The sequence below is a fragment of the Echiichthys vipera genome (genome assembly GCF_963691815.1).
Source record: "Echiichthys vipera genome assembly, chromosome: 2".
In the NCBI taxonomy this organism is placed as follows: Eukaryota; Metazoa; Chordata; class Actinopteri; order Perciformes; family Trachinidae; genus Echiichthys; species Echiichthys vipera.
In genome coordinates, this window is record NC_139827.1 from 23,713,189 (window position 1) to 23,735,337 (window position 22,149).

General features: G+C 38.8%; 1 protein-coding gene across 1 annotated transcript in view; it reads right to left on the bottom strand.

Annotated features, from left to right (window-relative positions):
• Positions 1-2,191: 2,191 nt before the first annotated feature.
• Positions 2,192-22,149, bottom strand: part of LOC310955869 (complement C3-like) — a gene marked incomplete at both ends in the record, with an annotated part of 24,177 nt that continues 4,219 nt past the window's right edge. The window contains 38 exons of the mRNA XM_083925945.1: positions 2,192-2,333; positions 2,568-2,712; positions 3,261-3,344; positions 3,487-3,579; positions 4,551-4,640; positions 4,814-4,916; positions 5,088-5,177; positions 5,289-5,379; positions 5,690-5,738; positions 5,849-5,930; positions 6,087-6,149; positions 6,329-6,484; positions 6,596-6,673; positions 8,086-8,171; positions 8,720-8,870; positions 9,475-9,570; positions 9,721-9,880; positions 10,065-10,140; positions 10,790-10,996; positions 11,185-11,274; positions 11,380-11,443; positions 12,209-12,421; positions 13,098-13,237; positions 13,543-13,631; positions 13,738-13,858; positions 13,966-14,163; positions 14,362-14,430; positions 14,793-14,922; positions 15,127-15,282; positions 15,426-15,617; positions 15,698-15,792; positions 18,835-18,934; positions 19,703-19,846; positions 20,755-20,870; positions 21,092-21,212; positions 21,465-21,567; positions 21,680-21,767; positions 21,862-21,944. Of these exons, the coding sequence (XP_083782071.1) occupies positions 2,192-2,333; positions 2,568-2,712; positions 3,261-3,344; positions 3,487-3,579; positions 4,551-4,640; positions 4,814-4,916; positions 5,088-5,177; positions 5,289-5,379; positions 5,690-5,738; positions 5,849-5,930; positions 6,087-6,149; positions 6,329-6,484; positions 6,596-6,673; positions 8,086-8,171; positions 8,720-8,870; positions 9,475-9,570; positions 9,721-9,880; positions 10,065-10,140; positions 10,790-10,996; positions 11,185-11,274; positions 11,380-11,443; positions 12,209-12,421; positions 13,098-13,237; positions 13,543-13,631; positions 13,738-13,858; positions 13,966-14,163; positions 14,362-14,430; positions 14,793-14,922; positions 15,127-15,282; positions 15,426-15,617; positions 15,698-15,792; positions 18,835-18,934; positions 19,703-19,846; positions 20,755-20,870; positions 21,092-21,212; positions 21,465-21,567; positions 21,680-21,767; positions 21,862-21,944 (4,354 nt within the window). The remainder of the gene's footprint in view (positions 2,334-2,567; positions 2,713-3,260; positions 3,345-3,486; positions 3,580-4,550; positions 4,641-4,813; positions 4,917-5,087; positions 5,178-5,288; positions 5,380-5,689; positions 5,739-5,848; positions 5,931-6,086; positions 6,150-6,328; positions 6,485-6,595; positions 6,674-8,085; positions 8,172-8,719; positions 8,871-9,474; positions 9,571-9,720; positions 9,881-10,064; positions 10,141-10,789; positions 10,997-11,184; positions 11,275-11,379; positions 11,444-12,208; positions 12,422-13,097; positions 13,238-13,542; positions 13,632-13,737; positions 13,859-13,965; positions 14,164-14,361; positions 14,431-14,792; positions 14,923-15,126; positions 15,283-15,425; positions 15,618-15,697; positions 15,793-18,834; positions 18,935-19,702; positions 19,847-20,754; positions 20,871-21,091; positions 21,213-21,464; positions 21,568-21,679; positions 21,768-21,861; positions 21,945-22,149) is intronic.

The following is a 22,149-nucleotide window of genomic DNA, read 5'->3' on the forward strand; positions in this document are numbered from 1 at the left end:
GTTCTCTTCACAAATGCCTCATCCAGTATAAGAGTATCAGCTTACAATCAAGGGTGTAACTTGATGTTCGAAAAGTGAGGAGCACATATTATAATGGGGGTCAATGTGGGGTGCAATTTGAATCCCATTTCCTTCATTTCTATGTACATTTAGAGAGTACATTATACAAAATCCATGGTTCCCTGGAGTCTCTACTTTGCTTGGCAACCCTGATGGTAACAACTGAAGGCTCCAAGAAACCTCTTTTAAAGGTTACTTGCAAGACTCCAGAAAGTCATTGTGCTGAGCAGCCATTTGCCATGAAAAAGATACACTACTTATAGTAAATCACTGTGAAACGTCACCACAAATGGCCATATTACAGTTATTTTCTGTATGGATTAAATGAACCATAGTTTTATTTTTTATTAACAAATCTTTCCACTAGATAGTCAGCCTTTATACTAAACTAAGGTAATTGCGTCTGGCTCTAGATACATAGTTAGCATGCAGACATACCAGTGGTATTGAATATCTAACTTTATGCACAAAAGAAAATAAGTGCATTTCCCATCATCTTGAATTGTTCATGTTTTTACAACAAGTGTATTTTGCTCAATATAGGAAACTAGCACCACCTTATGCAAATTCACTGAATGTCTACTACTGAGGTGAAGTGTAAAGGATATTTGGTATCAAACAAAAGAACTCCTGGTTTTGTTATTTATTCCGGAAAAATTATGTTTATTTATTTATTTGTTTATTTTGGGCATGTCAGTTAGATCAATCATCGTCACACATTATCTTAGTTTAAATCATACAATTCACATGTCCAAAAGGGACAGCGGGAGAAGCTTATCTAGTCCCGCCCCCGTTACCACAGAATACATTATCTTCATCATGCTATTTTTCTTATGACATTAACATAACATGTTTCAACATCAGGTGGTAATCAGAGCTGCAGTCTAGCTCTAGACAGTCAAACAAACAACGCGTGTGTCAGCTATTGTTTGGGTACAAGTGGTTTCTGTTTTTTCCTCCCATATCGTCTCAACACAGTGTCAGCTGACTCCTGCCTTTGACCTTTATCAACCCTCATCCTGGGTCATTCTGTAACGGCTAATAGTCATATTTACATACTTCTTTTTGAAGACACTCTGTTTTGCTGATTTTTTGACCTCCTTGCCTGGATCATCCCATCGTCTGACACCTATGACTGACATGGTGAAATATTTTAATGGAGTTCACACCTTTCTCTGCCTGAAAATCATGTTCCCTCTCAGATTGTGTCTCTCCTCTCTTTCTAGGAACAGTATTTGAAGGCTGTAAGGGAAGTTTTTTATATATATATATATATATCTATACTGTGCAATAGTTTATTAAACCATATCATTTGAGTATTTTTGATTTGATAAATAATTGATTTGTATGTACCCTATAATTAGCATAATGTAGAATTCTCAAAGCTCTTTTTTGGAGTAGAGCAGGGGATGTGTGTTGCCTTTATAAGTTTCGCCACAACTCTGTACAGTATTGTAGGTACAGAGAGACTAGTGCGCAATACAGCAGATAAAGTGCTCTCTGACTTAATAGTTTTTGTGCCTTCCAGAGTATGGACACACTCCTGGCCAGCTTACTTTTTAAGTGTCTTATGTACGGCTATGCTGCACCTGCTACATTATAACCCTTATTCAAAATTCACAATATACTTTTCAATGTTATTTTCTTGCTAAAACAATTAAGCATTTCCATTACACATTAATTTCACTTTTGTCAGTGGTTTTACAATAGCTTAAAACACCAGCTTTATTACTGTTGTAGTTGTCATTAATTTATCTAGATAAGCTGTTATTTCTGCTCACAACCCATTTGGTTTCATTTTATATTAAGGAGGACCTTTCTATGCTTCACTTAAATGCGCTCAACATTATGAAACTTTAACCGTAAAGCTTACTATACAGTAATCAACAGAACAGTGATCACAATTTTTCTAACACAGACAATAAGACAATTAAGAACATCAATCAATCAACCAATCAATCAATTAATCAATCAATCAATCAACCAATCAACCAACCAACCAACCAACCAACCAACCAATGCTGTGCAACATTTAAGCAGTTTTATTCCATAGCAGTGAACGTTTTACAAAATAGGAATAATTCAAAAATAAAAACAATTTTGAAAGAACATTTTATTTCCTTGTTTTTCACTACTGCTGACATCCAAAATCTTCGAACTGTCCGATCATATCCTTCATGCCCAAACAGGTAGCTCTGTGTTCATCAACTTGACACTCTGCGTCAGTGGGCCAGTACTCGATCCAGGTTTTCTCTCCAAGCACATACTGATATCTGAGGAGATCAAAGTAAAAAACATATTGGTTCTTCTTGTGACCAGCTGTAAAATAACATGAAAAAGCCTCCTCCCCCTGCCTTCTGTACATTAAATTATTATATTCATAGCAATAGTAACACATAAACTAGAGTAAAAGAAAGGCTAATTTGTTTTATCAATGGAAAGGTGTGAAACAGTAAAACTGTTAAAAATGGACACACATTGACATTCAAAGACAAGAACAAACGTACGATTGATGTTGGTCGTCTCTGTGAATATCTTTGGACGTGCCCATGATAAGGTAGGTTTTGCCAGTCGCCAGGTCTAAAGATTCCCTGCAGTGCGGATAACTGAGGAATGTGCGCAGTTTATTCAGAGGACCCACATCAAAACTTCCTGTAATTCAAATAAAGGAGAACAGAGAAAAGAAAAGGATTAAAGGCAAAGCTAAAGGTGCAGCGTAAAACATTTGTGTTGTATCTCCCATTTTCACAGTTGAATCATCCTTTTTGGGAAATGCGCTTATTCGCTTTCTTGTCGAGAGTTTGATTGATACCTCTGTTGTTACACTCTTGTGGCTGTATCTATATTTGCAGCCAGCAGCCGGCTAATTTAGCTTAGCGTAAAGACTGGAAGCTGTCGGTCCAAAGGTAACAATATCCACCAACCAGCACTTCCAAAGTTAGCTGTCTGTTGGTGGTAGCTTCATATTCGTACAAACATGAGAGGTATGAGTCATGTCATCTAACTCACTGCAAGAAACCAAATGAGTGCATTTTGCTAAAAAAATTAATAAAATCAAAGAATTTTGTGAAACTTTTCCTTTGAATAATCTTTCCGTTTGACTGGACCCCATTGAAATTCAATGTGCCCCATGCATTTTCAGAAAGAGGCAACACAATTATGTCTTCTTCACCTTTTATATTAGGGAGATTAATACACACCTTCTTTGATGACATTCAGTACCCGCGCTGTGTAAACATCAGTGGACAAGCCATCTGTGAACTCCTCCAGTCTCAGTTTGTACACTGGAGAATTACAAGTTCCACACTGTTAGCTCACTTGGTCCCTCATCACTTATTCTCTCAATGTCTTCTTCACACAAACATACACATACATTCTTTTTGGATAAAATTGGTATGTAAACGCAGTTCATTTTCACTCTCTTACCAAAATCTATTTTGCTGGTTGTCGTACTCTCACAGACCTTTGCTGTGCGCTGATTATTGTCGATGTTGTCCTTCTTCTGCATACTGCAGTTCTCTGGAAATACACAATAGGCACAAAGTAAATACCCAACTGATCAGGATCAATTATTCTTCATCAACTGCTCCTTCTCTGATTGGACAGAATTCTGCAGCTGCTTGATGATAATGTTACTATTCATGGTTTGACCATTGTGGCATAGTCAACTACTTCGGTCCAGATTAAAGCATTCCAACAACTGAAGGATGGATTTCATCCAATCTAGGAGAGATATGGTGCTCAGAGGATGACTTCTGAGGACTTAGGTAATTTCCTGACTTTTCGTATAGCGCCACCAGCAGGATGAGGTGCTTTTAGTTACACGTGACAACAACTATTTGATGGATATGTTTTGTGATGCTCAGAATTTTATAGTGCCTTCAACTTTTTTAAACCTTAATTTATGCATTTTTTTTTCAAATTGAATGACATTTCCTTTGGAGTGCTATATAAAAAACGTTGACATGAGAGCTTTACAAAACATCTTGATCATCCCCTGTCGGCTGGCTGCAGTACCATTCATTACTCCCCCATGTTGGCAAATTGGATATGGGCCAAATTAAAAAATCAAATTACACGTCAAATAAATTCTTCCAAAACATGGTTTCGGTCATTTTAAATAGTTCTTATCATGCTGATGTTTGTTCAAGTGTTTTAATTCTGTGTTTCGGTTTGATTTAGATGCTATAAAAACGTGTTGAAACGTCATGATTGACAGCTGTGATTCACTGACTCGCGATGGGTCGGATGGGTGTACGGATGGGCCAGAATCCAAAATGACAAATTCTGCTTCACACTGGCCATCTTCATATACACTTCACATTACACTTTACGTTCCCCAACTTTTTTGCGTCACAATAATAAATTGCTGCAGTTTACAGACATTGCATTGTTTGTGCTGTGTTAAGTTGTTCCTTCATGTATTTTATGTATATGAAATGTATGCTTAAAGTAGATGGATGACATCAGTTTTACATCATCCTGTGTACCTTCTGCGCATGTGCATTCATCATTAGTACAGAGCCGCAGTAGTTGTCCCGCTCTCCTCTCTGGATGGTAGAACTTTACACAGTGTGTTTCTGCAATGGTAAAGAAAGATAAAAAAAAAAAGTTTTGGGACACCAGAAAATATACAATGAATAATTCGAAAATGTAATAACACCTGCTTATCTACAATGTTATCTACTCGGACATCTATTGGCAGCCAAGTACAAGAAGGCATCACATGTCTCTAAGTGTCTCTGAGACTCACGGTCATAGTATTCATAGACAGACACAGCAGCTGGTTGTAAGACGCCCACTTTCAGTGTCTGATGGACCCTAAAGGAGATCTCATCTGGTAGTGTGTGAGAAACCTGTGGAAAAGTGGGAGATATAGATCAATTAATAAGGAGCAAGGGTAAAACTATATAGGTAGGAATGAGTGAAATATATAATATAATCAACTTTCATTTCTCTACGACCTTCTGTTACCGACACACAACTAAACCGAAAACTCCCATGATGCAATGCGGCATGCATCTTACCTTGTCCAGGTAGATGATGAGTGAGCCTCTTTCTGACAGGACTGTGTTCATCTCATATTTTGCAATCATGCGGGCACGTCCTTTAGATAACTAAACATTAACACACACACACACACACATATTGTCAGACAACTTTCTAAATCATAAACACATATTGTTTCTCCTAAACTGAACTGTATGTTTGCATCTGTATGTTCTTACTAAGTCCAGGTCATTTGTGTTGACGGTGAAACCAGTTAGCAAGCCAATATCAAGAATTGACATGGATGCATCCCTCTCCTTGTCCTTATACCTGTACACAGAATGGACATTATAATAATTAAATAATAGCATAAAAAAGATGGAGCAAAAGAAAACAATGCTTTTTATCAAAAGTCACATACAGTAAATTACTATTACAATTGAACAAATAAATGTGAAAATGAATGAAAAAGCGTTTAAATATCGCTTTATAATTTGTTATTTGTTATACCTCCATCCTTTATTTTTCCACATTAATGTTCTTATTCTTTTGCAGATTCATTCTGTTTTATGGCATTCCCATGATCCCAAAGGATAACATTTGTCATTATGATTTCTTTATTGTTCTTCATTGTACTTACAAAACCTCTATTTTCAGCCTGTATATCTTCTCATCCTCAGCCATTTTCTCTGCAGGGGCAAGTCATTGTATTGGGAATTTAGTTTATTTGTTTCTCATGAGGTAAGGATAAGATTACAACAAATAAAGACAAAACAGAAATAGACAGACACCAAATTACCTGGGAGGAGCTGGATTGACATGTTAAACTTCTGACAGTCGCTCTCTTTTTCTGTAGGCAGAGCGTAGTACAGCGACACCATCTGTCACAAAGATAAAAGTACATATAAATAAGTGATAGACTAATAGACACTGTCTTAAAAAATATAGTCCACACAAGGATAAGCATTCCTTTTTCTTTCTCAAAAAGACACAATTCAATCAATAATGAACAGATGATGAAAATATATTTCACTTACTTTCACTGTTGCTTCTCCTGAGCCTGTGGCAGTCACTTTCACATTCTGGTTTATATCATTGATCTGTGGTTATTTAAATATCAAGACACACACACACACACACACACACACACACACACACACACACACACACACACACACACACACACAGAGTCAGGGATCTGCAGAATAAACGCGCAAGAAACAAAAGGAATGATGATTTTAATGAGCCACTGTGTGCGAGTTTGTTTGTGTCTTCTCACTTTAGATGTTCTGGTAGCGTAGTGGTTGTCCCTGTTGAAGTTGTATCTATCAGGCTGGGATCTTCCCGGCAACAAGATGTCGACATTCAGATCATACGCTGGTTCTTTAGCACTGGACCAGTACTCTGATATAGCCTGGTACACTATGATAGTAGCCTGGAGAAAAAAAGTGTGAGGGGGAGAAAACAAGACTTAGAAAAAAAGGAAAAGGGTAATAAGCTGAGATAAGATGGAGGTAACAATATGGAGACGGGGGGTCTTTGTTACCTGAGTTGATCCATAGCCTCCCCCCACCTTCTGCTGTTTGTTGAACCATCTGACAACAGATCTGGCATCTTCAAAGGCCTTTATTGAAAGAAGGCAAGTAAATGGTTACATTCGTCTGTGGTTGACTGTGCCTTCATTTTAAAAAATAACATTGGTGATAATAGCAAGATGACCTGATTCTGGTATAGTTATACTTCAGATTGTAACATGTCTGTTTTTTCAAGTCTACTACAGAGCTTCTAAATCAGTTTTTCCATTATGACTCAATCAAACAGTAGCTGCTTAAAAGTCACATTTTATTAGTGTGATTATACCTTGCAGGATGTCCCTTGTTTTATAACTAGGTCATAAAAACAAGTGATAACTAAGTCATTGCAAGAAGGGCAGAAAAATGCCTTCAAATAATAGGTGTGTTTCCACTATGGTCGACTACCCGGAATGAGGTGGGCTATCTCGCCAAAAATGTCCCTAATTTGCTTGTGAGTTGCTCAGGAGGCCGTTTGACCGGGTTGAAAATGGCCCTGTCCGAGAGCAGGGCCCTCTTTTGTCCCCTGAGATATACCCAATTGCTGATTGGATAATGCTAAGCAGGGTGCGATGTGCAACGTTCACGGCGCTGTAACACTGATCAGCTGATCGCCAGTGATCAAAACCCAATCAGAGTGCTACGTCACCTCCAGAGTCTCATAAATCCCTCTCGGGACTTTTTTTGTAATAGAAACACGACGAGTGAACAGCCATTCTAGAGGGCGTGCCCTGAAACTTTCCGAGCGCCCACTTTATAGGGCTAATGGAAACACGGCTAATATCTATATATTACAATAAAATAGTCTGTGAAGTGGTCAGCCGTTATGTAAAAGTTCAATAATGATTGATAAATGAGCCGAATGAACAACTGGAAAAGATATGTTTATTTAAAACGACAGGTCCTCATACCTAAATGACAGACCAGGCATATTGCCAATGACCCCCAAAATGACATAAATGACCATTTTATTAAACCTTGTGAAATGAAACTACTTAAGTTTAAGCATCAAAAATACTTGGTTTGGGTTACAAAAATGTATTAGATTGGCTTAAAATTAGTCATGGACATAACTATGTGACATATTTGGTTAACGTAGTTGGTTGACTAAAAAAAGTTACCATTGATGGATACAAACACTGGTCTCTTGGGTCCTGTGTTTGTTTGACTGTTTGACCCATCCATCCTTCCGACCTTTCTCTACATGCAGACGTTGAGCCTCTCACCTGACTTTCTCATTTGCTCAAACGGTTGTTGCTACTGCTGCAGGTCTCCGCCAAATACTAACGTAAATATAGAACATTAAAAGCTGCTGGATGGTCCGTTTAAAATAGTGAATCTCAGACATTGAGAGATGCATTTCATTGGCTTTTATTTTTCTAACTCTCTACCCTTTTGGTGATGTAGCATGGATGAAGTCTCAGTTGACATTCTTGTGAAACACACACAAGCGAAACATGCTTACCTTGGCCTTGACCAGAGCAAGAAGGGCGTAAGCTGTGGCCTCCAGTGTGATTACACGTCCCTTAGGTGTTGGCCAGTGAGACAACTCTGAAGAAGAAACACAAATATAATTGTGTTTCTATGCTGTACCTGGAATAAACTTAATTCACTAATAATTCACTTAATTCCGGATCTAAAAAAAGATAACATTACAGAAGTAAAGTAAAAAGGAAGGAAGTTAAATGTACATGCTGATATTGATATCTGAGGGATTAAAAAGTCTGATATATGATGATTTTAACCCTTAACATAAACAAATATTTCTGATAATGATCCCTTACATTTGTTATTCATAAATTGTTAAAGTAAAACCAAATATACTGTATCTGCTTCACTTCACTGTGGCTGAAAAATAACATTATCAGTTCTGGTGGACAATCTATATAAATTAAACACTCTTTCTAAATTACCATCATATATCTGATATTTCTGTACTGCACAAAAACCATCGCTTGACATCAACCAATGTGTTGCCTGGGCCCTAATAAAGTGTTATTGTAATTATTATTGGATGTGGTATATTTTGAAATCTTTATATCTGAATATAGACTCTAGTTTCTGAATATTAGTTTAAGAATATTGCAGTGTGACGACACCTGGGGAAGCAAACTTGTAGAGGATCTCCCGGTTCAGTTTGTCTTCATTGGCCAGGGCATATGACGTCATGGTAACAGCATATGGGTTGACGAGATTGGGCAGACGCTTTTCCAAATAGGCCACTGCTTTGTCTATGGCGCCTGGAAGACTCTGGGCAGAAGTAAAAGAAAGAAAGGAGAAAGGAGAATAAGGGGAGGACAGTTGGATCACAGTCATATATCCACTTCTGTTAGGAATGTCATAACCTTTGAGCCTGAGACAAGCTGAGACTGGATTATTCCCTCTCTCACCCTCTTCTGTGTCTATGAGCTAGGCTGACTTCATTTGTTGCATTGACTCTGCCTTCTGGGATAGTGATGTAAACAGACTACTCGACACAGTGTCGACCTTTACCGCCACAAACGAGACCTCATTATGTCAATCTGACACAATATTAAAAATCATAAACTGTAGATGAGGTTAGTTTTTATAATACAACTTTCATTCAGCAAAGTGCAAATAAATGGCAGCAGTGAGACTACTAGCCTACTACTATAGTTGGATTCACTATGTCATCATTAGATTTAATGCCAGTCATTACCCCTGTCATTATTGTAAACTGCCTGTGTAGTGTAAGGACATAAATAGGTATTTGCTTTATAGTGGTGCAATGCTTCAGAAAGCTTTGTTTCTCCCATCACCAAGTGTGGAGTCAGTAAATGAAAAAAAAGATGTGAGGGAAAACGAGAGAACACTATGAAGGTGAGGTACTCACATTGACAGTGGCAGCACATAGTGTACGAGACTCCTGCATAGCAATGAGGCAGAAGGCCGTCATGGAGGCATCTGAGTCTGCGCCTCGCACATCACCCTACACACACACACACACACACACACACACACACGTTTTTATTCATTTGAGATGATTGTCGATGACATGTAATCGTATTGATCCCGATTAGCTATTTTTGGAGCACGAAGATAAAGAACTATAACTATAATATGAAATCAGTCTACACACAATCATCTCTCCATGGGACACTCTTCCAACTTCTCTAAACATGCCGTCAGGTTGCTGTGCGTGGAGAATCAGGAACTTGACAGCTTCGCAGATGTCTTTGCTTTGCACTGCCACCAGATTGTTGGCCATGGCAAACACCTTGGTAACATAGGCTGTCAGCCTTTGTGGAGGAGAGGAGAGGAGAGGAGAGGAGAGGAGAGGAGAGGAGAGGAGAGGAGAGAAGAGGAGAGGAGAGGAGGGAAGAGGAGAGGATGAAATACACCATTGTCACGTAATCAGAATCTTAGTTAAAGGACAATGTGCAAACAATTATATATGAGTTCATGGATGTTTAGATGCCTCACCAGGTGCTACTTTGGTGCTTGGCCCACACAGCAAAAGACCCATCATTTTTACGGTAGGCAAGTTGGTTCCGGTAGCCTGGAAACAAACAGTCGTTTCTTTCGAGCTTCTTCTGAATATACATTTTCTGGCCTGTTTAGCTTCAACAACACATTTATCTAGGTTTCGTAGTGAAATGAGGTGGTCGCGTTAAGCTAATTCATTCTTTCAACTACGCGATCTGCTGTTCTTCTCTGTCCATCACACCTTCAACACACACGACCATTGCCTTTTGGCAGCTTATTGTTAAATGTCCATTGTACCTGACAGACGTTGGCAAAATTATATATAATATATAATATTTTCTCTTTTAGGGCTCTGTTTTTACATCGGGAAATACTTTGGTTGCAATGTTCAGTAACTTGAAAAATTATTTTTTTAAAACGTAAAAAATTGTGATATGATATTTTTGTCATATTGCCCACCCCTAAGACCAGGAAAAGGTTTTAGTTTTTATGAGGCAATCCTGGTGAAAACCTCCATAACTTATGTGTTGTATAAAGACCATTGTATTAATTCTCAGCATCCTTTGGAATGCTTGGATCTGTCGGGCAGGGATAGCATGTACTACTGTTCACCTTTTTTATGATACATCTGCCTAGTCAGAAACTTTAAAATCCCACACAGAGGGGCATCACAAGCAGTTCTGCTATCTGTGTTAATAAATGCATCTGTGTTGTGAGCCTACCTGTCTTAATGTGTTGGAGGGCTTCGTTACGTTTCTGAAAGCCCACAGTTTCCCACTGATTGGTTTTGTCCAAATATGTAGCTGCAATAGTAGGTAGGGTCATGTGGATCATGTTCTGCTCTCCGCAACCTCCGGGCTGGTAGATCAGACTACCCATAGAGTTCCCACTAACGGCCTTCTCCACCAGTGCAGAAACTTGTTCTCTCCCTGCACACACACAACAAAAAATGTTTAAAAAAATCAACAGTAAGAAACAGCGAAGCAACTATGCAAAGGTATCTCTAAACCAGTGAGATGGTTGTTTCACAATAAGAAAAATACCAACTTACACCAATGAAGAGTTCATTATACAGGAACAGAATCACATAACATGCCCAAAGAAAACTTCATATCACCTGTCACAGAGATCTGTGTGCTAGTAGGTGTGCTTGGAACCAAATCTTTCTTAGGAATGCCACTGTTGAGAATTTCTTCTTGTTTACCACCTAAAGGGAGAAACAGTGGGCAAGTTGGGGGATTAATTGGCAAGTGATAAAGATATAATATTACTAAATTACTATTTAGTGCAGCCATTTAATTGGTAAACTCACCTTGACCTTTATTAGCGGGGTCTAGAACTATAATCTGAGGAGATTTCACCAGTACGCCTTCAGGCTGAAAAAAACCCAAACGTTTTCAAATTATTGTTTACCCCTTACACATATGCACTGTAAGCCTGAAATGAAGTAGACATTACCCAGCAGAGTTAGTATGGTGTTGCCAGACTACTTTGAAAATGAGCTCTGCAGATTTGTCTGGTTCTCAGACTATGGCGAAGCTGTATATGGGAACACATATGTCTGTATGTTTTGGATCCAATTGATCCCATGTGTGAATTGTCCGAATAATTCACAGCAAGGGTGTGGGCCTGTTGATGACGTTTATATCATGCGGCTTGCTTGACACTGAGAATCCAAAGTTGAAGAAGAAAGGGTGATTTACTGATGACGCCAATGAAAATGAGAGAACTAAAGGGACGACGAGATTCTTATGACCTATGCTTATGACTTATGCTTATTACCAAATTGCGAATCAGCTACGTGACCGCAGTGTAATCCGCATTATGTTCAGACTCCTGTACGCTCTACCCAGGTGACACCTTCATCTAAACCAAACAATGTATTTCCAACAAGTGAGAACACATCTGACACGGACAACCTCCTGTTGTGTGCCACATGCGTTAAAGCAAAACTTTGGCCAATGTTTGCATCCGATTTGTCATTTGTTCATTTAAGAAAACAGCTTAAATCTGCTGGTGTGTAACATTGTCAATTTTGAAAAGGCTGCTATGTTTACATCAAAGTTAACCCCAAAAAGATGTGCGTTTCCCTATACCAACTTTAACACGGGACATGGCTGTTTGTTTCCCACTTCTCTTACCACCACTCGCAGCATCTTCATGATTCCATCATTGAGCGATGAATCTTTAACAGCTGCTTTGACCTCAATGCGGAATTGTCCTTCTTTCATGGGAATAATGATGAAGGGTACAGATCGTGTAGTTCGGGGCCCGACTTTGACGTCCTGGCGATACCTTCCATGTTTAGAAGCTGCACTGCACACGTTCTCCTCCTCAATCAGATCGACACGTACCTTAAAAATGACAAAGATGGAGAAAGACACTGAAGTATGTGTAGTGGATATTAAGGAACAGCATCATTAGTTTTATGTTAGGTTATTGTACAATGATGGATCCTTAATTTGAAGAAATTAAATGCTTTGCATTGTTTACAACAAGCTCAATTTGACAGGACATTAAAAACACAATATACAGCATTAGGGACAAGGACTTCTTAAATATATTTATAATTGCTGTTGGCACTCTATAATGCCTTCCTGAGGGAAGAAATTATAATTCCCCATGGAATGGATGGGAGGGGTCACTAATAATTTTATCAGCTTTATTTCTACTTTGCACTCTTTGTGGCCTCCCTATAGTTTATGCATTCTCTCTATATATCCTTCCTCCGCAATAAAGCTACTAAGGCAATATCGTCTGCATATTTTAATAAACTAAAATGATCATGGTGGATCTTAAAGTCATTAAAGTAAAGGTGATAAACTTTGAGAATGGGACGACACACTGTAAATATCGCCATGTGAGCAGTTAATGCACTCATCAAAGACTAAGAAAGATTTCATTCATTCCCTTTTTTTGCTACATGTTGTATATCAGTCCTACTGTTGTTTTTGCCTTTTGTTCAAAAACTCCTGAGAGTAATATCATGGTCTCATTGGCTCTGAACAGAGCAGAGTAACACAGACTTACAGTGGCAAGATCGGGGCTGTAGTTGTGGAGGATTGCCTTAACTTCCAGCTGCTCTCCTCGAACAGCAGAGTAAGGCAACCTGAGATCAATGAAGAATTCCTTCCGGACAATTACCTCTAACGGATCGCCAACACAGATTCCTGTGAAAGACAGACACACACAGAGATGGATGGATGGATGGATGGATGGATGGATGGATGGATGGATGGATGGATAGATGGATAGATGGATAGATGGATAGATGGATAGATGGATAGATAGATAGATAGATAGATAGTTAGATAGTTAGATAGTTAGACAGACAGACAGACAGACAGACAGACAGACAGATAGATAGATAGATAGATAGATAGATAGATAGATAGATAGATAGATAGATAGAGAGAGAGAGATGGTGAGAGGCACAACTATAACACAAGACGTCTTTCAGTCATTGAATCCTCACCGTGAGTTCTTGACAGACTAATGCCAGTGAACTGCCAGGTTGTGATTGAATCTTGCAAAGGAACATTTTTCGTGATTGTTGTGGTGTCACTGAAACAAAAAAAGTATCAATTTAAGAGGTAAATAGCAGCTTTAAATCTGTGTCATAAAGGAAGTCATCAGTGTTTTTTTTACGTCTATATTTCTGTTGACTCACCAGTTGGGTGTTTGTCGGGAGCAAGCAGGCAGTTTGATATCAGACCACAACCAACTTTCAGGGAACTTGGTGCGAGAAACAATTTCATTGCTGTTCATGTAACTGTTGTCATCCTCCTCACCTAAGGTTTGATAAAAAATATTATTATTTTGATTGTTTTCTAGCTATCTGTATGATCCCGAATTACCACCCAGGGCTTCATCCCATCCCCTTGTCCCTGTCTCTTACTGCGAGCCAGTAGGAGGCTATCCTCCTTCCTCTCAGCTCGTTGGGTTTCCATCTCTTTGCAACAGTGCAGGAAGGCTGCAGCACAGGGTGCACCATCACTGATGTACAGTGAGCGCCTCTCACAGGTTAGCGAAACGGGGCTCTCCTTCATGCCATCCAAACAGCATTCACGTTCCAGTTCTTCTTTAAATGTACTCACTGAGGATTGTGGTTGAGAGACAGAGGGTAAGAAGATAGGTAGTAGAAGATAGGTAGAACAAAAAGAACAGTGAACTTGAAAGTTGTATTGTTGTATTGTGAAAGTCAACGACGCATGACGTCCAATTGCAAACATTGCTGACATTGTGTGACAGAAGAAGATTTGGTTATTTGGTAGTTTAGAGCTGTGGTTCTTACATAAGCTGGTTGTGACATCCATTATGGTAGCAGCTCGTTTCCTCCTGCTGGGGGCCGGACATTTCAATTCTGGAAATGCAACACAGACAGGATCTTTAACAGAGCCCAACAAGGTTTGACCTTGACTTAATTTCTGCAGGAAATAATTGATGTGACCAAAGTTTAAGATATCTGTTGCTGAGATTCTGGCTTTCTGAAACCATATGCATATACAGATACTGAAAAAGGGGAGTAAGAAGTACTTTGGTTGAAAAGACCCTTTAAGATATAGTTCTTCTGCTGTCCAAGAGATGCTTACTCCTAAAAAGCACTTGACTCTTGGCCATGAATAAAGGTCTTTGACCCCGCTTGAGCTGATGATAGTTTATTGGTACACTATTAAAGTCTGAAGCGGAGTACATTCAGGGTAGAGGGGATTAAGGCAATGTCACCTTGTCTGTAGGGAGTTCCAGAAGCAGTGTTTGACTCAAACAACAGCCCAGCATCGTAGAACACACTCATACCGTCCTTCCCTCCACCTGGTGTGCAGCCTGTGTCGTACTTCTCCACAATATCCCACACCTGAGCAGGGTGGAAGTTATTCACACGCACAAGTATGAATAAACAAAAACACAAAAGTTAACAGACATGTCTGTTAACTCACTTGACAGTTCTGATATGGCATTTACTTGTGCAATATATTTGCTGCTGGACAAATAGATAGTTAAGACATAGCTTTGTAGATTAGACCCCTCTTCAAAGATGAATGTGAAATAAAGTAATTGCCTTTTTCTGGGTGAGACGGTGCTTGTTGTTTAGGACGTATACACCTTTGTCAACTGCCACCAGTCCCACTGTGGACTCTGGGTCTCCTGTAACCTTCAGACCAAACATCCTGCGAGGCTCAAAGGATGAAGCAGGTCTTGAGGATTCCAGCTTCAGCTAAATGTAAACGGGACGTCAATAAATGAGACATGCAGTTTGTTAAAGCACTTACTGTATATACATTATAAATAATGTTTGTGCGAGGAAATAAAAAATGTCAACTTTATCAGTTTGTGTTATATCAGTGTTGTGTGTCTCACCGAGCCCATGCAGGAGTCCTTGACATCCACCCAAACTGAATCCGAAACCACTTCATTGCCATTTGTATGGTAGTAGGCTATGATGCGGAATGATGGCAGCATTTCTTTGATAATGGGGACTATCAGGGAAATCAGTATTTGACCTTTTGTTTTGTAGCGGTCATTTTTCACCAGCTGCCCTCTGCTTAGGATCTGGAGACACAGATTTGACAATCAGTTGTTATTCAACATGGCTGTATATGTGCACATTCACAGGTGTAAACAACTCTCACCAGGTATGTGATGTCAATATGATGATTTTCCTGCCTGTTAAGGTTGAGGTTGATTTTCAGGTTGTCACCTAATTTCAGCTCAGCTGTATCCACACCTGCAAAAACGACATGTAGTCATGAGTGCTACACTTTAAAGATGCAGTGCACGGTGGTGCATTGCCTTGTTGCAGCCAGAGAAAGACATAAAAAGACAGCACGTCTGGCTTATCAGATGAACTAAAAATTGAAATTCTTCTGTAAATTTTTTTTAAAAGCTCAAGCCAGGAGTGTATAGAGTTATGTCTATTCTATTCATTATTTGATGTCATTGCTTGTAAATGAATTACTATACTAATTATTATTATTATTATTATTATTATTATTATTATTATTATTATTATTATTATTATTATTATTATACTATTACCAATATACAGTGAGAACAACTAATACATACTTGATTTATTCTGAAATGTTGTTATTCTTTATTGTTCATAATTTGATAGAATATCAGATGTGGCCATACCACTGCTGTACTATGCATGTGTTTTTAAATAAGCAAGGCACTTCAACAAAATCCTTTATTTTGTGGAAAAACACCTAAGCAAAATTATAGAATAACTAATAAATACTTCATTTATTCTGAAATACTGTTAATTGTTTTGTTTATAGTTTGATATATGATGATACCACTGCTGTACTGCTTTTTAAAATAACTTCAACAAAAACCTTTATTTTGTGGAAAAAACAGTGAGCATTACAAGAGAACACTTTCAGATCCCTCCCAGTTGTTGGTGTTAATCTGGCACCTGGTGACACTTTACTTAATTGTTGGACACACCCTATTTATCTGCAGCTCTCCTGGTTACTTTGCAAGATGGCGAGCCGCTCTAAGGTAACTGAAACCCTGAGACAGCAGGTTGTTCAGATAAAGGCCAAAGGGATGACCCTGTCAGGGACACAGATTAATTTAAGTCCCCCAAAAAGGCCGGTCGTCCACGTAAAACAAGTGCATGAGAGGACAGGATTGTGTGAAGACTCAATGGGCGATCAGTTCAACACTGCAGCTGGTGTTGCTCACCAGTTCAGTGCTGAACAGAGCAAGGATGTGTCTCAGCGCACAGTGTTTTGCCGTTAAAGACAATTTTGACTCAAAGCCTACTATGCAGTGACCAAACCTCTCATCAGCAGAAAGAATGAAAAGGCTAGACAATTAAATAGTCAGCCCAGAGTCCAGATCTTAACCACATTGAGAATCTCTGGAAAATCATTGGCAGAAATAATGTCTAAGAAACCCACTACAGTTACTGAACTGTGGAAGAGACTGAAGAAGAACGGACCAAGATCAAACCGGAGCAGTGTGAGAAACTAGTGATGTCCTGTGGGTGCAGATGAGCTGAAGTCATTCAAAGCAACGGCTTCTACACTTCCTGTTCATTTGAATCCTATAGCCCTAAGAAAACATTGTTTAAATCTTCTCTTCTGACACAATTCAATTCAATTAAATTGTATTTATAATGCCAAATCATAACAAAAGTTATCTCAGGACACTTTACAGAGTAGGTAAAGACCACACTCTATGACTTATTTATGATTTACATAGACCCAACAATTCCCCCGTAGAGTACGGTGGCAACAAAAACCTTCTCTATAACAGGCAGGAACGTCTGACAGACCCAGCTCTGTGGAGGACGGACATCTGTCTTGACAAAATCATCTTAAAAATAACAACACAGCTAAGGGCTTGTAAGCCCTAGCTGTAAGCTTTATCAAAGAGGAAAGTTTTGAGCGTACTCTTAAATGGAGACAGTGTCTGCCTCCCGAATAACACTTGTGAGTCGGTTCCATAGGAGAGGAGCTTGGTAGCTGAAGGCTCTGCCTCCATTTCTACTTTTGGAGACTCTAGGAACAACAAGTAGCCCTGCATTCTCAGAGCGCAGCGGTCTCGTCGGGTAATACAGTACTGTGAGCTCTTTAAGATAAGATGGAGCCTGACCAATAAGAGCTTTGTAGGTAAGGAGGATGATTTTAAATTCTATTCTAGATTTTACAGGTAGCCAGTGCAGAGAAGCTAATACAGGAGAAATATGTTATCTTCGAGCTGCAGCATTTTGGACCAACTGGAGACTCTTAACAGACTTATTGGAGCAGCCTGATAATAAGGAGGTGCAGTAGTCCAGCTTAGAAGTAACAAATGCATGGACTAGTTTTTCTGCATCTTTCTGAGACACAATGTTCCTAATTTTAGCAATATTACGCAGGTGAAAATATGCAGTCCTTGTTGTTTGTTTTATGTGAGAATCCAAGGACATATCCGGATCAAAAATAACACCCAGATTCCTCACTGTGGTGCTGGAGGACAACGCAAGATCATCCAGAGTAACAATGTCTTTAGCTATTGAGTTTCGGAGGCCTTCGGGGCGAGGTACAGTCATTTCAGTTTTATCTGAGTTTAACATCAGAAAATTGCAGGTCATCCAGCTTTTTATTTCCTTAATGCACATTTGAAGTTTAGCTAACTGATCGGTTTTCTTCTTGATCAACAAATATAATTGTGTATCATCAGCATAACAATGAAAATTTATTTTAATTTTGCTTCCTTATAATATTTCCTAAGGGAAGCATATATAAGGTGAATAGAATCGGTCCAAGGACAGAACCGTGGTTGCTGTTCTCTCATTCTGCTCACTCTGTTTTTCACAAACTTTTTCACTTGGTTATTTAAAAAAACATGCTAGTGCAGCATTGGTATAGGGTCAGTGGATATTCTATCAAATTATGAACAAATAACAGTATTTATGAAAAAAAGTATCAAGTATTTATTAGTTGTTCTCTAATTTGTATCTACACTGTAAGCTATCCAAAATCATACTCAATTTGTATTGTTCTGATTTTGTGACTGTAGTTAACTTTATTTGTATTGTAAATAAAGATGTAAAAAAGAAAGAAAGAAAGAAAGAAAGAAACAAGCGCATCAAAAGAGCACTTTATTTCTAGCGCCATCTGCTGTAACCTTCCATCAGCACTGCTCCAGCTCCATTGCGCATACGTCATACCCCCAAAGCTCAGGCATTTTTTGTGTCCTAGCCTCCTTCTATAGCCTTGCACCATCATTACCTCTTTTTTACTGTCTAATGTTATTTCAGGATGTCCCTTACCTATGTGGATGAAGTTGTTGCTTTTAGTGGTATATGGGAGAGCTACCATTGTGGCTGATGCTTGTCTTTCAGGTGTAATACGAGGATCTTTGGTCTTTGCCTGCAATTAACAACACACAGGTACACACACACACAAACAGTTGACTAACAATATTCGAAAAGTCACAGGTCTACCCTTGTCTTAACTTACGGTAACTTCGTATGCATAGCTTAGCCTTGCAATATAAAATTGCTGAATGAAATCTTGACATAACAAAAAAAAACTACAACACCTGCAACAAGGATGAAGTTCACCATTCACATATTGTACAGTAAATGTAAGAAAAGCAGATTTAAGGAGCCTTTATTTGCATAGAGCTGCAGAGTTGGGTGATAGCTCTGTTTGATTTCACCTCAAGTAAATATCAAAAATGTCCACTAATGTAGTTCCCATATTATGCTAATTTTCATGTTCATACTTTACATGTTTTAATGTAAAAAAAAACACATGTTATTTTTCTCATCCTGTCTGTCCTAATATACCTATTCACCCTCTGTCTGAAACTCCATTTTTTCTCCATTCTGCTCTGATTGGTCAGTGTTTCTGGGCCTTTTGCATCTGCTCTCTCGGCATCTCTGCACCATCCTTGCAGCTGGGGAATGACTGCAACAACAATGTAGCTGCAATTTTACTTCCATATAGTATAGCTGTGACATCACAGCGGTAAAGAAGTCCTGTTGGCTCATTTAAAGGCACAACTGTAGTTTAAAAAATGTTGTAAAAGTACTTTGAAAAAATGTCTTGATGTTTAGGCCCAGTGGTCTTTGTGATACACTGAGGGAAACCCTGGGATGTAATGAAAAATGGTTAAAGATGTCAGAGACTTACGGTGATTGTCAGTCTTGCGTCTCTTCCTGTATTGATAGTAAGCCGAGCCATACCATTGGCTGCAGTGAAACCCTGGACCTGATCTGGATCGACCACCACAGCAACACCTTGTGCCGGAGTGCCGTCAGGATTCACAACTTCAACCTGCAATCAGAGACACAAATAGTTCAACAATCAGAAAGACATCTGTCTTCTGAAAACACATCTTATTAAGGTCAAACTCATGCTATTACATTGGTTTTTATTGCACTAATTATTATGATTTAGGTCACTTATGGTGACACAAACTGTTCATGGGGGAAATTCTCTTTTTCTCTGGAACCTCACCTGTTTGTGAAAATCTGCCCTTACAACATAATGAAAATCCACAGCAGATCAAAACAATGCTCTAATCAATTACAGTTATTAAGACATGGTTAAACAGTATGTAACTTTAATATTTAGGATGAACTGTCATCAGTGGTGTAAAGGAGCAACTGTGGATTTGTTAGTACAGTGGTTCTCAAACTTTGTACATGACGTACCACCTCATAAAATATCAGGCTCTCTCAGGTACCACCACTAAGATAATGTTAAAATAAAGTAGCGTAGGCCGACACTATTCAGCTACGAAGAGGAAGGTTTATTCCTAATCAGAAGATTATTTATTGTTGACTATCTTCAGCCACAGCCACAGCCACTATCGGCAGCATCAGAACTGACATGTCAGTGTTTTAAAACAATAATTTTATCTTTGCTTACTCTCTTCCATCACAGTTTAGCTCGTAATTTATGACTGTGACTACGTAGCAAGCTGATATTCAAACAAGGAAATACTAAACTTATTTTAAATTACCTTTCAAGGATCTTAAAAAATTAAGTGTTTCTTAGTATTATACTAATTTAGTAATTAATGTTGCCTTCTTTTTTTTTGGGAGATTCCTTCACGAACCACCAGAGAGAGTTTGAGTACTACAAGTGGTACAAGTACCACAGTTTGAGAATTATTGGTTTAGTAGAAATATAACTATACTGATGTCTGTAGTTTGTATGAATCTAAATGAGTACTTTACCGCAACATCGAAGGACATTCCTGGTTTAAAATATTTGGGCGTTTTCTTGAAGTGGATGCTGTATGGTGATGTGACAATCTGGATATTTCTCAACTGTGCCTCCACCATTTCACTACCTGTGAGTTGATGCAAAAACACAAACAAACTGATTACAGGAGTATTTCATTAGTTTTTTTCTACATCTGTTCACTTTCATCTTGATCAACTGACACAGCAAAAAATATCCTAATATGTTTACTTTCTTTTTTGCCCCTTAGACATTTTTAGACACTAATGGTACTGATATTGAACAAACATACTGTACTAAACAGACACAAACACAGTCTCTTTTTCTTACCGCTCTCCGTAAGCACGCTGACGGCTACATATATGGAAGTCCCCACCAGTTCGAGGATATTTTTGAAGGTCTCTGTGATTTGCTCTTTCTTCAGTGTGACCACTCCATTACCTTCTTTAACCTAATGTAACAAAAATAAAAAAATTGCATCTTGAAACATAGTATAGTGATACAGTCACACAGTCAGTGAACAGTTGGAGGTGCTTTATTAAATGTGTACATTCTTGGCCTGGGTTTATTCTGATCATCCTATCTGTATGAACATAACAGTTTCATTGAAATAACTGCAGATGTCTGAATAACAGGAGATCCTAGGACATTTTTCACATTTTAAAGTCTTAACATTAAAGCAAAAGTGTAAATATGGGCTCACCGGCACTCTCTGAAGAGAACCTGGGAAGCTCCTCTTCTGGCCATCTTGCATAACCCCAAACACCACGTAGGCTGTCCCACTCACCTCTTCACCAAATAGATACCTAAATCCACAAGAGAGGGACATGTTTAAGCCTCCAAGGAATCAAAACCTCTGAATAACACTCTTTATTTTCCCCTCCAACCAATCTACAGTCAACAAAAACCTTCACATACGTAGCTTTGATGTTGACGGTGAGCTCTTGGCTGTCCACGTAGAAGAAGGGGCTCACAGGCGTCAGTTTAACCTCAAAACTTGGCAGCACTGAAACATTGAAGATATTTTTTTTTTTTTCTAATCCAGTAAAACAAGATGTGGAATAATTTTTTAGGGTTTAAATGAAAAGTGCAGGACTCACCATATTCTTTGACCTCAAACTCTGCAGAATAGCTCTGCTGTGGGTTGCTGTGGAACTTCGTCACCACCTTCCACAGTCCGGGACTACAAACACACACACACACACACACACACACACACACACACACAGGCAGACCAACCACTATCAGCAGTGTCACTAACATGGCGGTGTGTTTTCATCTAGCCTGGGAGTATCGCCACAGACACAGATATTCGAATACTCACCATAGTTTTAACTCACTCTTTGTAACTCAACAAACAATTAACTAGATGAAAATCTGATGGATTA